The 14,196-nt window shown below is 43.4% G+C and overlaps 1 protein-coding gene across 1 annotated transcript in view; it reads left to right on the top strand.

The window, feature by feature from the left end:
- Positions 1 to 5,326: 5,326 nt before the first annotated feature.
- The window catches only part of iqsec2b (IQ motif and Sec7 domain ArfGEF 2b), a 63,840-nt gene continuing 54,970 nt past the window's right edge, over positions 5,327 to 14,196 (top strand). The window contains 1 exon segment of the mRNA XM_034086154.2: positions 5,327 to 6,913. Within this exon segment, the coding sequence (XP_033942045.1) occupies positions 6,501 to 6,913 (413 nt within the window). The 5' untranslated portion in view covers positions 5,327 to 6,500.

Below are 14,196 nucleotides of genomic sequence, written 5' to 3'. Positions count from 1 at the left end.
AGCAGGAGAGGACTCTTTAAAGTAGAGACACTACATACTGATAGACACCTGAACATCAGCAGGAGAGGACTCTTTAAAGTAGAGACACTACATACTGATATACACCTGAACATCAGCAGGAGAGGACTCTTTAAAGTAGAGACACTACATACTGATAGGGAGGTGGTGCAGTGGGTAGAGCGTTGGTGTTCGGATCAGGGGGTCACAGCAGGTTCAAACCCCACTGCAGTCAGCATGTCGTTGTGTCCCTGAGACACTTCACCCTAAAGTGCTCCTGTGGGGATTGCCCACAGTATTGAGCATGTAAGTCGCTTTGGATAAAAGCGTCTAACAAGTGTAATGATATGGACCTGAGCATATTGGGGCCTCTTTAAGAGACGCAGACTGTTACAGATGTTTGTTACCAGCCCATAATTATCTAACGGTTGATGCTATAAGTGAAGTCATCTGTTCCCATAGCCTCTCTCTCTATATGTATGTGAGACTTATTTTATAACGTTTGCTAATGTTCTTTTTTTAGACTTTCATTTCCTTCAGGGGGATCCTATGGCCGGACTGTAAACACATTCTAATAAAAGTGCAAACAAACTGCTGAACAGATTTCCTCAGTGGTCATGCATGGCTTTTTTGTATTGCTTTTTTCAACACAAGAACAATAACAGTAATGAACAGCAGAAGGCAGCAAAGCCACTTTATTTTAAGACGGGTGAACGTACTGTGTGTCTGAGAAAGAGATTTTAGGGATAACAAAAAAGGCTTTCATACATAGGAAGCCCATTCCAATAAAAAATGAAATAGAATTAAAATACTTGAATAATCTTAAGATGTTAAAGTAACACCGTGGAATAAATATTTGAAATATAATTAAGAGATAGTAATACAAACATTAGAGGTTAAGGAAAAAATAGAAACTTAAGAAGACGTGCAAGTACCTTTAAATTATCCTTAAGTACTGCACTTCAGTAAATACACTTTCCACTACAAGACATATAGCCTGAGGATAAGGAATAATAAAATGAAGATTCCACTGTGGTCTTAGGTTGGTATGAAATCTGATCATTTCCCACATATCCATTATTAAACCTGCTTTTTACGAGAACATGGATTTAACATTTCCCATGCACGCTCACCACTTTAGTATCTAATATTAGTTTCCTATATATGTGTAGAGGTGCACTTGTGTGTTCATACAGAAAGAGAAAGAGAGTGAGGAAGAAGAGGAGGAAGAGGAGGCAGTTATAGTCCCAGTTCAGATATGAGCTCTTAAGTCCTGCTGCCACTATAAATAACATCGCTGCGAGCCCATGCTCTCCCAAAGCTGCTTCCTTCTGTTCATATCAACTCAGGAAGAGAAATATCAGTGCAGCAATAGCTCCACATTCAGCTGCACTCACACACATCGAGGAGATCCAATAAGTGGATCCAAGCTATCCGAGAGTGAGGAGGATACATATAAAATACTGGGGATTGTTAAACAGAGTGGAACGCTGTTTTACACGCAGTGCTCTGCAGGATGGGTTTCCACGAGGGTCCCTGAAGCAGGGGCGGCGCCAGGGGGGAGCTAGGGGGAACCCAGGATTGCCAAAGCACCCCCTAAGCACCCCCAAGAAATATATATATTTTTTTATTATTATCATTATTAAATTAAATTAGAATGATTGATTACATCAATGCAAATGTGAAACAAACAAATGTTTGACCAAAAACATAAAGCCAACACAGGTGATATGATTAGGCCAATGGCCAGCACCCATTAGATTTTTTACCTACCCATAGGGTAAATTACTTTGTGACACTTGAGTGACTTCCAGTTAGCTAGAGCGCCAAATTATTTGCTAACAGCAAAGTGAAAAATGTATCGTGTTTTTGTCCTTAAATGTCCACGTGTGGACACTCAATCAAAACCACCTGAAAGCGAGAGGGATTCTGCACGCAATAGGCCTCGTGAGTACAAGTAGCTTACTTCTGGGTCTCTGTGTTTCATTCAAGCTCTGCTCTGTGTGTGTGTGTGTGTGTGTGTGTGTGTGTGTGTGTGTGTGTGTGTGTGTGTGTGTGTGTGTGTGTGTGTGTGTGTGTGTGTGTGTGTGTGTGTGTGTGTGTGTGTGTGTGTGTGTGTGTGTGTGTGTGCGTGCGCGAGCGAGCGAGAGAGAGAGCTCGCACACCGGTGGGTATCTACCGGAGATCGTTGTGGTTAGCATCTGGTGCTAGCTAGCCAAGCTAACGGATATAAGGAGCTTTTTCAACATCAAGGTGGAGAGAGAACTCTCTCCTGTCAGACTGAGAGTCTCAGATAACCTCAGCTCAGGTGAAGTAAAGGACTCTGTGTTTAGATTAGATAGTTAACTTTAGTCTAGTTATCTCAGTGGGTCTCAAACGGTTTGTTTAAAAGGGGAGTGATTTGTAAAATATCTATAAAGAAATAGAAAATCTGTTTACAGTTCTGTTTCATCTGGGTGTTGAGAGATGAATCCATAGGTCTCTTCATTTTGCTCTCAAAGTGCACCAGATTGATGCTTTTAACTTCAATATTTAAAAAACAAATCTTCCCTGGGGAGCATGCCCCCGGACCCCCCTAGAGGAGGTGAGGACCCTCCTAGAGGAGGTGAGGTCCACTACCCACTTGTAAAAATAGCACTTTACCCCTGCTTACACCTATATGAGCTGATTATCGAGCCTTCATTGTAACGTGTGTGTGTGTGTGTGTGTGTGTGTGTGTGTGTGTGTGTGTGTGTGTGTGTGTGTGTGTGTGTGTGTGTGTGTGTGTGTGTGTGTGTGTGTGTGTGTGTGTGTGTGTGTGTGTGTGTGTGTGTGTGTGTGTGTGTGTTTGTGTGGGGAGTGTTGCAGTAGAAAATTCAACTGTAGCGCTGGTGCATTAATGGGAAATCCTTAATGTTTGAGCACCCTCTATGAAACGTCAAGCTACCCCACAGCACCCCCTAGAGAAAATCTCTGGGGCCGCCACTGCCCTGAAGTGCGCATGGTGGCAAACAAATCTGCACAGTGACACTATGAATGCACCTTCAAAATAAAATGCCATATGTGAGCACAATTGAGCTTAAAGTCTTTACTGTAAAGAGCAATCTCTACCCAAATAATTTAAATGGGAATGGACTTTGTTGCATCCCTTAATTGGCGTGTAACCTGCACTAAGGAGGAACAGTCTTTAACGATTACAATATGTCCGCAGTAACATCAGTTCAACCATGAATACATGACCAAAATGGTGTCTTCAACAAAGATTATTGTTGTTTTTGAATTACAACACAATCATGCAATACAGGTTCATCAATCCAAGCTATAATTAGCTACGGTAAATCGACCTATTTGTAGGAAAAACACCAACAAAAAGCATTACATTGAAATTGATGTTCAGTGTAATCCATTCATCCTTCTGCAATCAGAAAATACACGTTACATTTACATGAATCTAACATATTTGTAATGGCCAAAATCCAAAAGTTTGTCTCATAACAGTTCTTCTTGTTCTTGGCCACATGTAGAGCTTGGGGCTGGGAAGCAGTTTCAGACTCGCAGTACAAATTCCACTGGACGTTTTGTTTGCTCTTCAGCGTTTTATTTCTAGCAAAAACAAAACAAAATACGAAAACAATAGCCCCTTTTTTAAACTTAAACTTAGCCCTCCTATTGTCGTCGTTTCCCCCCCCCCCCTCCTTACTTTGGTATTCGCGGTCAGAAAACATTAACCTGTTAAGCCCGAGCCTGTTTTCCAGGTCTCAGGCTCGAAAATGACATGCCCAGAACAAATGACCATGACTTCACTTCTAAAAGGGGTAAATGAATAATCTTTGTTCTCAAAGCAATGATAAACCTGTGAGTTGGATGTAGAAGAGTCAGAATCAATATACATTTATTTTATTTTAAAGTAAATTCAGATTGAACATAGTAAAAAAATGTTAATTATTGTGTCCGTCCAAAAAAAAACATTACAGTGAAAACCACCCTTGAAAGATGGGATAGACTAAAAGCTTTAGGAATCCAAACTACAATATATAATAAGTACCCTGCATCAAGATTGATGCAAAACAAGTGAAATGTGACCTTTTTAGAGAGATTTAGAAAAAGAAAACCCACTTCTGGGGTCATTTGGGTGGATTTGACCTATCTCTGGCCCCCCTTGGTCGATTTTGATGATTGACATCTCTTATTCAATAGAGCCAATGGAATCGAGGGAAAGTTCCACATACACACATGTAGCATGCTCACTGCTCTGTCTCTCTTTAGCTAAGGGTTCTATGGCCTGGAAAATGTTGAAGAGTGCTGCTTCAAAAGGTAATTTATGGAAATATGAAATACTGTGACTCATGCTCTCATACAGAAATACAAAGGGCACCAGTGCATACAATGTTTTTTTTGTCATGTATAGGGAACATTCTTCAGAAGCGAGGCAATAATCCATCCTAGCCTCGGAAAACGAAGAATTGTGGCATTGCGTGGCATTGCGAAGTACGCCGGCCTCGGTAGAATTCCAAGTATGGACATTGGAACAGTCCTTCGGCGGGACTCGATGACGTAGTATCCTTGAAATAGTGGCTCTGGAGCATCCTTCCTCGATATTGTGAAACACCCCTAATCGCTCGTCGATATCTTGCCAATCCCTTTATGGAAAGCGCCCCCTGCAGGTATAACAATGTTGGTGACATCAGGTGACAACTAAGGAATCATATAATTAATAAATTGTCAAAGTATTGATTTTATGTTTGCAGGAAATTACGATTAATCACCTGTCCACTAAAGTGGACGTCATGCATCACTGGCTATATTTCAACGACAATTCATACTGTTACTGCTACTGTTGTTCTTGAAAATACTTCATCTGCAATATCTTTTTGGGGCGTAAATCAATATACTTATGTTATTATAATGTAATTTTAAGTTTGCACATCTTTAATTATAATTTTTTCCAAATGTACATGTCTTCAGTTCAAACTTTAACGTAAACTGTACATTTGAAAAAACTAGATAAAAAGAAACTAATGTTAAAATCTTGTTGTTCATGCCCCAAGAGCAATAAAAACACATCCTGTGTGAGGTTTTCATAATTCATGCATGAACGTGTTGTTTATTAAATATAATGTAGCCCAGTTAAAAATCAGTTTTATTTATTTTATTTAAATGTACTATTTTATAATTAGTTTTGTTTGTTTTATTCGTACCGCTTGAACATTGGTTATTCATTCACTAAGTTGTCCCTGCAGGTGCATTGTAAGTCCCCCCTCCCCTGCAGTCTCATTTTATTTTGAAACTCCTGTCTTTACCGGATGTTAGACATCACCGTGTGTGCATTTACGGTCACATCAGCCTGCGCTCAGAGGGAGAAAAGCCTCGCGCTTCTCCGCAGACGCTCGAGCAGCGAAAACCTGCGCGTGTTTCACCGCAAAGAAGATCCTCCGCTGCACAACAACCGGATTACCGCACGGCAAACCCGCAAACACCCCTCAGATAAGTAGGAAAAACTCTCCTTTAAACCCCGATTCTACATCTGGCTCTGCTTATTAAGACTTTGCCTTACATATCCGGATAGTTGTTGATCATAAAGAGTTTATTTTTCCGTGTAAAGTGCGTTATTTTTGGATGAAAAAAACGCACACTTTTGGAAACTATACTATGAATTTAAAGCGCTGTAGGATGTAGTTTTTCCTTCTTTTTTCTGGAGGATCTGGACCTACAGAATGAACTCAGAGAGCCTCTGCTTATTTTCTGTGCCATAAAGACACACCGAGCCATGGGTTGAAAAGCGACCATGATAGACTGCGGGGATGTTCACCGTGGGAGGGAGCAGGATTTTCTGTGTTATGTAATGATTGACAGTGCCTGATAATTAGAGGAAAATCAACAAAAACACCCCCCCCCCCCACCTCCCATTACCCCTACCCCCCCTTCCCTTGTATGTCAAGGAGTGCGTTTGGCATGTCAGGTGTTTATAATGAATACAAGCTCTTAAAGTTTATTAACAGGATACAAGTCAGAGGATAAATTGGTATTCGGCTTTATATTGACATTTTCTTTTGCTTAGAGAGCCAGTAAAGCATTTTTGATTAACCTCATTTAGACAATACTTGCCTTTTTCACCTCCTCCCCTCTCCAATCTTTTTTTGTATTATTATATTTTGAGTTAATAATCATGAAGCTCCTGACTGTTGATCTTCTCCATGCCGTTTTGGCATCGTCCTCTAAAATGACTTCAGGAAAACGGCTTCTTTTTGATTCTCTGCGTTGCATAATTCCTAATGGCTTCTAAAATGCTGTGATGTTAATTAATCTTGCCCTCACATTTGGGGATATGTAGTCAATCTGAAATTCTCAACCTCTGTGTGACTTCCTGTTTCTGAACACTTGTAGCCATTTAGTCAATCTTCACTAGAGCCTTCGTGGGTCCCTCCCTCCCCCCCACTCATTAGGGCTGGTGGGGGGGGTAGGATTTCGGGGCCTCTCAGGGGGGTTTTCCAACCTGTGGAGGTCATAGGCAGGGCTCCAGAACCATGGAGACCAGCCCGGAGAGCCCCAACCGGGCCGTGGAGTATCTCCTGGAGCTCAACAACATCATCGAGAGCCAGGCCAAGCTCCTGGAGACGCAGCGGCGCCGCATCGAGGAGCTGGAGGGCCAGCTGAACCGGGTCAGCCAGGAGAACCAAGGCATGAAGAAGACCCCCGAGCAGAACCACAACCACAGCCAGCCCCCACCCCTCCCCGGACATCATGGCGTCGGGAACGTCAACGCGGCAACGGCTCAGGTCTCGGCTGCTTCTTCTTCTTCTTCCTGTGCGACCCCCGGGCCCGGCAGGGAGCGGCGGAGCCACACCCGGCTGACCCGAGGCATCTCCTGCGGGTCCTCCAGCGGACTGGAGCGCACCGACAGCACCGACACCAACACCAGCTCCACCATGCGCAGAAAGTAAGTCCTCACACACATATACGCCTCCTTGATCCTCCACCAATCACTCATAGGCTTCATGTTATTTTAGAGGAATATTGGGGGTATAGACGAGAGTGGTGCAGGAATGAGTCCTTAACCTTTAAGCATTTAGCACTTCCTGTTGTTTGGTTCGTTGAATCCTTTTGGATGTTAGCCTGTAATAAGGTCTGTGAGTTAACGAAATCGAAATATTTTGTTCCACGTCATCAGTATTTTCTACGTCAGTAAATACCCTACTGGTGAATTGCTCAAATTCGACATCTAAAAGTCATCACGCCCAACATTAGCCGCATTTAGCTTAGTAGTGGTGACGTGTAGTCATGTGACCGTGCTGTAGTTCCTTTATAGCCTAACCTTAGCTTTTTACTTAAAAAAAACAAAACAAAGTGTTGTTAATATGTTGAGATTATCCTGCTGAACAAAACATATAAGTAAACGTGACTTTTTGCATAATCCAAAATCCAATGGAATGATCCCATTGGCTCTTTTGTGTGAGGGAACCAGGGAGATGCTAACTTCCAGGTCGGCTTACAGCTTTAAAGGTGCAAAGAGAGGCGAAGTCCCGTACCATAGGAACTTATTTAGGACATTTGAACGAGCGGTCACATTTTGTTAAGGTACTACTCAAAAGTAGTTTTTTTTTTGCAAGTAAGGCCATTTGCAGTTTGTCGTAACATTTCCTTTTTTGTATTCCTAGCTTGCTTGGAAACTTAGCTATGCTCCACGAACAAAGGTAACATTATCTTACCTAATGCTTCTATTGGCTAGCGCTGCAACACATACGTGATAGGATAAGGGGCGGGACATCTTTAAGCAGTTGATCAATCACAACAGAGCCGGCCAGCTAACCAATCAGAGCAGACTGGGCTCTGGTTTCTGACAGAGGGTGAAAAGAGGTGCTGCAGCACAGGCAGTATGAGAAAAATAAAGATCTTTCTGAACATTAAAGCATGGAGACATGTCCCAGTAGAGCAGGCTATTGGTAAAATTTCACATTTGAGATAAATAAACACATTTAAGTTTTCCTCACTCTCGCGGGAATATCTCCGCAAAGGAGCGAGGTTAAGTTTCACTTTCGAGTGCATGATATAGCCCAGCGCAACACCTTCGTCACACATGTTGCCACCTGTTTGTACCACTTTCAGGCGATTTGTTATCTGTTCTAGAAAAACGATGTGTTTTTGAATATTTGTGGAGTTGGGTGGTCCGCGAGTTGGTATGAAAAAGTTTGAGAAACACTGCACTAGAGAGACTACAGTACGTACTAATATGAACCAGGGCCCCTTTAATTGACAAACGTCATATTTTATTCTCTTGCCATTGACTACCATGCATATTTTTTCCAAATAAAGCCAGACTTTGCCTCTCTTTGCACACGTTATAGTTTCCACCAATAAACACAGACAAGAAGAACAATTGACTGCAAAACATGACCTTCTTGATGCAATTAGCTAAACACTTTGTTGATGCACTTAGAAATAACGAGTGAACATTTGAAAAAGGGTTCTTTGCTTTGGTTGTGATGTCAGTAACATGTGGATAGGTCACAGCTATGAATGATGAAAGACTCCTTCATCGCTCGCTGCATCGTTTACCCTCAGGAGTGCACGAACTACAGGTCATGAACTCCTTTCCAAAGAACTTTGTGGGGTTATTTTGGGGGTGTTGGCAGAAGGAAATCCATATGGTGCCTCCCTAATGATTACCCCACATATATACATGGAGCTGCATCCTCTCAGGCATTATCCTCACAGTGATGGGGATGTATACACACCAACATGAAGAAGTATGCAGAGAGCCGAAGGACTATGGGCAGACTTATACTGTAAGTGCCCGAGGTGTCCTTTCCTCATGCGGATGATGTTTCCCTGCGGAGGGTTTGATTTGTGTTGTGATCAGTCTATTACGTGATGTGCGTGGGAGTTGCATAGTTTGCAGAGATCTGGCAGGAGGGGGTTTGTGTCTTTCTCCTGATAATCTGAACCCTCTGGACTTTCTGAAAACACCCTTCTACTGTTTTGCGAAAAGTGTGTTTTTATTCCCTTCCTCCTCTCTCCTCTCTCTCGATTGTTCTCCTCCTCCCCCCCCCCCCTAACTAAACTCAAGGCCGACCTGAAGTTAGAGTGCTGCAAACACAGCTTTGGCAAACAGCAAGTGCATCTGTCCTCGCTTTCACTTTCACCACGCACGCACACAGCAGATAGCTTTTTGTAAGGCAAGCGTTGTGAGTGGGCAGCGACTCATGTGGAAAAGCACACAGTGAAATATATTGTTGCAGTCTGTGATAACATTCCTCCACATGCAGTCATTACCGGATTCAGTTTTCATCCCGATCGTCTTGGACCAAATCCCTTATCGATTATCCTCTCCTCCCATCCTCCCCGGGGCTCACTTAGTCATCACACAGAAGCACATATTAGTTATTTATGTGGGTGTTAAAGCGGTGATGAATTGTAAATGCAGATCTGGCTGATGCTGCCTTGTTAATTGCCCGTAGCCGAGTGCGGCTCCAGACTTAGACGAGCGTATTCTATGAAGTGTCACATTTAATAAAGAGTCACCCGCACGGCACAGCAGATTGTCCCCGTCTGGCTGTGACTCAGCCTCGCCCAAAACTGGCCTATTATCTGAGGTCAGCCACAAAATCTGCTCCTCTGATAACGGATCAGATCGGAGCGTCGTGAGGAGACAGAAGGGAGAGGAGGGAGAGGAGACGCGTGTCAGGGCGGAGGAGAGTTACAGAGTGACCGGACTCAGTCTGCAAGAGGAAAGGTGGAACACACACACTGATTCGCCATCTGTCAACAGTGTGTGTGTGTGTGTGTGTGTGTGTGTGTGTGTGTGTGTGTGTGTGTGTGTGTGTGTGTGTGTGTGTGTGTGTGTGTGTGTGTGTGTGTGTGTGTGTGTGTGTGTGTGTGTGTGTTACTATACTTGTGGGGACCTAAATCTGTTTACATAGTCACGTGTGGGGACTGGCTTCCCTTATGGGGACAAATTGGAGGTCCCCATAAAGGGAATCATTAATTTTAGGGTGAAGACTTGGTTAGGTTTAGGATTAGGGTAAGGGTAAGGGTAAAGTTAAGGGTAAGGGTAAAGTTAAGGGTAAGGGTTAGGGTTAGGCATGTGTTGGTCATGGTTAAGGTTAGGGTAAGTCTCCAGGAAATGCATGTAAGTCAATGTAATGTCCCCTGAAGTGATGTATACATTGTGTGTGTGTGTGTGTGTGTGTGTGTGTGTGTGTGTGTGTGTGTGTGTGTGTGTGTGTGTGTGTGTGTGTGTGTGTGTGTGTGTGTGTGTGTGTGTGTGTGTGTGTGTGTGTGTGTGTGTGTGTGTGTGTGTGTGTGTGTGTGTGTGTGTGTGTGTGTGTGTGTGTGTGTGTGTGTGTGTGTGTGTGTGTGTGTGGAGTCTGGTCTAGAGAAGGCATGGTTCTGAAGGCTGACTTTTGAGCTGTTGTCCTAATGTCTGCTGTTTGTCCCTCGTTCCACATTTAAATCAACGTAAATAAATCAAAAATATGTAAAAGGCCATGTTCCATTTTTAAAGGTGATCAAACAGTGAGTCTTAAAGCTGGTAAACAACTAGCTATCCAATCATATCTTGCATACTAATTCAACATTTACTTTCTTCCCAAACGTTGCAAGACTTCCTCCCATTTCTTACAGAAGCCATCATGCCTCTCCTGTAGCAGAGGTTCATTCACTGTCCCCATTTGTTGTTGTTTCCTGTAGCCATGCGTGCAGCAGACGCATCCAAGCAGAGTGGCTCCTCTCTCTTCTCTCTCCCCAGCGGCACGCCATTAACAGCTGTCCCAAATTCCTCTCCTCCTTAATGGGGGTGTGAACAATGTGAGGCCTTCAGGTGCCAAAACCATTTCTGAGTTTCTCTCCTCCGAGAAGCAGCGGGGCGGAGGGCATCGCTGTAGATGTTTTTCTCTTGTTGTTATTTTGGGAGAGGTCATGCTAGAGTGTGTGTGTGTGTGTGTGTGTGTGTGTGTGTGTGTGTGTGTGTGTGTGTGTGTGTGTGTGTGTGTGTGTGTGTGTGTGTGTGTGTGTGTGTGTGTGTGTGTGTGTGTGTGTGTGTGTGTGTGTGTGTGTGTGTGTGTGTGTGTGTGTGTGTGTGTGTGTGTGTGTGTGTGTGTGTGTGTGTGTGTGTGTGTGTGTCTTTATATAATGCATGGGCGTGTGCAACAAAGTGCGAAAGAGGGTAGGAGTGCATGAGAGATTAATTAGTGTGACCAGAGTGTAATTACCCCTGGCCCAAGGGTGATAATTACTGCTGTGCGCGTATTAATATAGAATGAGTGTGTGTTTGTGGTGCATTGTGGGATGCGCTTTATGAGATGTCTGCCGGACAGGCCGTCATGATGTTATGATGTGACAGAACTCGCTGTGTGAAACAGAGATTTACCCTTCATTATGAGCAGCTGTCCTCACAGGAGGAGGGGGGGGGGTGGATAGAGGTCTCTGTGACGGCCCCTCTGGTGAGGATACTCACAGTTTATTATATAAAGCTGAAAGGAAAAGAGGATGGGAGCTTTCTCACTGTTAGTCAGCAGCTCCTGAAGCAGGGCCGGGCGGTAAATCAACATTAGTATCCGTGTAATCCTCACATTACGTCACATGTCACTTGTTACTAGATGCTTTTATCTTAAGCGACTTACATACTCAATACTGTGGGCAATCCCCACCGGAGCAATTTGGGGTTTGAACCCTACTCACCAACGCGCTAACCCACTGCACCACACGTCTCCGTATCACATACTGTAGGATTAATACTGTATATAGTTATTTTCAAGCAGTCATCTGGTTCTCATCATTAATATCTGTATTACTACTAATACACCAATCTTGTAATATACAGATTTTAATATATTTGTATTGTGGTTTTGTCCATATTTATACTTTAACTTGTTTTCTTTATATACACTTTTTTATTATTTGTATTCATCTTTTAATTGCACAGTTTTACTTTTTAATATTTGTATGTGTATATTAATATTTGTTATTGTATTTATACTTTTTATTTCATGTTTTTATTGCATTTGTGTACTCCCCATGTTTATATACATATGTTTATTCTATTTTTGAATTATTTATTTATTGCACATTTAACATCTTGTGTTAATATAAATATTTGGGTACCACTTTACAATAAGACTACCCTTATAAAGGCTTTACGAATAGTTTGTAATTCATTTATTAATTAGGTTGTGAACACTTTATAAATCATTAATAAGCGTCTATAAGACATGAGATAAACAGGGCAACTGTGACCGGTTGCTTGCCAAATAGTGAGCCCACATTTATCTGTACTGCTAAGCCTATTGGCTACTTTTATTTAACCAGATAAAAAGCATTGAGATCAAATCTAATTTACAATGCTGACCTGGCCAAGAAGGCAGCAACGTTACACATTATCACACAGACATATAAAATACAGAGAACACAACTAAGTAAACAAAAAACGAAAAGCAGTCACTACATTGTGCACATTTGGGAAAGTAAGAAAGGCACTACTTATTACTGCAAGGACCATAATAAAAAAGACTCTTTCCAGCCTCAGTCCGCACGGCAGGAACCTGGAACCGTATCCAGGCTCTGGATCTGAGGTTGTCAGAGTCACAAACTGGAGCAAATCTGGCACAGATGCTGTATACAGTGGAAGCTTACCTAAAATGGCTTTATACATTAACAAAAACCAATGCTGCATCCTACGCGTACTGTGAGGACCATCCAGATACAGTTTGCAATGATGAGTCCTATCGGGTGCATTTGATATATAACACAGTGCAGCGTGGTAGAGTGGGTCAAGTTGGGACAGGCAAATCTATAGATGGTATCACCGTAGTCCAGCTGGGACAGGAATAAGCCAGAGACCAACCTTTTACGGGAAGAAGTTGAAAAACAACTTTTAAGTCTGAAAAGGAAGCCAAGAGTGAATTTCAATATCTTTGTGAGAACTTCAATGTGGAAGTTCAGATTACTGTCCAACCAAAGCCAAGATATTTGTATGTATCAACAAACTCAACAGAGACGCCATCAAGGGTGTCAATGGAGAGGCAAGAGGATGCTGACTTGGGAGCAAAGAGCATTGCTTTGGTTTTCTTACTGTTCAATAGCAGTTTAGCTGCAGCGTGATAAAATTAGTTTTTAAATTGGAAATGGCCATGTCCGAAGTGAGCAGAGACATCACTGGGAGACAATCCGTCAGTTTTGCCGACATGCGGGCTGACAATTAATCCCAGGAAAAAAGCGAACACGAGGGTAACTTTCTGCAACATTGTGCTGCAACACACCTAATTCCAGATCAGCAGCTCAGGTCGATCAGCGGCTCAGGTCGATCAGGTCGATCAGCTGCTCAGGTCGATCAGCAGCTCAGGTCGATCAGGTCGATCAGCAGCTCAGGTCGATCAGGTCGATCAGCTGCTCAGGTCGATCAGCTGCTCAGGTCCATTAGGTCGATCAGCAGCTCAGGTCGATCAGCAGATCAGGTCGATCAGCAGCTCAGGTCGATCAGCAGCTCAGGTCGATCAGGTCGATCAGCTGCTCAGGTCGATCAGGTCGATCAGGTCGATCAGCTGCTCAGGTCGATCAGGTCGATCAGCAGCTCAGGTCGATCAGGTCAATCAGCAGCTCAGGTCGATCAGCCCCCGACAGCACAGCAGGAGTCCGAAAGAGGGACATCTCAGGCAGAGAGTGTCACAGTCTGCTTTCTCACTCACCTATTTTCTGCATTAACATTCCTTAGTCACCTGGTAGTCACACCCTGTCTCTCTCTCTCTCACTCTGTTACACCCATCAGCTCCATTAGTATTTAGGCCCACTTCACTTTCACCTCAGTGCCAGATCGTACTTTGCAGCATGCCAGTCTTTCCCGCATTACCCTCCAGATTGCTCTCCCGGTTTCGACCCTGCCTGTCCCTGACCAGCCTTCCTCGCCTGCTCCCTGACCCGTGCTGTACCTGCGACTCCCGTGCTGCTTTCTCCTGGAACCCTCGCCTGTCCCCGACCAGCCCTTTGCCTACTATCTGCCGTTTTGTCTCCCACCAGCCTATTGCCTTCAATAAAGCTGGTTACCGACTATCCCTGGTTTCCCGTGTTTTGCATTTTGGTCCTCAGCTCGTTTGTGACAGAGAGCAAGCAATCTAGTCACAGCGAGGCACCGGCACAAAACAACGCGAAACAGCCCAAAAACTTTTAAAAGCGCAGCAGACCAATACAAAAAACTGGTCTAAAAAGCTAAGTACAAATGATAAAAAGTCA

Source organism: Pseudochaenichthys georgianus, chromosome 7 (genome assembly GCF_902827115.2).
Source record: "Pseudochaenichthys georgianus chromosome 7, fPseGeo1.2, whole genome shotgun sequence".
In the NCBI taxonomy this organism is placed as follows: domain Eukaryota; kingdom Metazoa; phylum Chordata; class Actinopteri; order Perciformes; family Channichthyidae; genus Pseudochaenichthys; species Pseudochaenichthys georgianus.
Note: the sequence above shows the minus strand (reverse complement) of the source record. Positions and strands in the feature narration are given on the sequence as shown.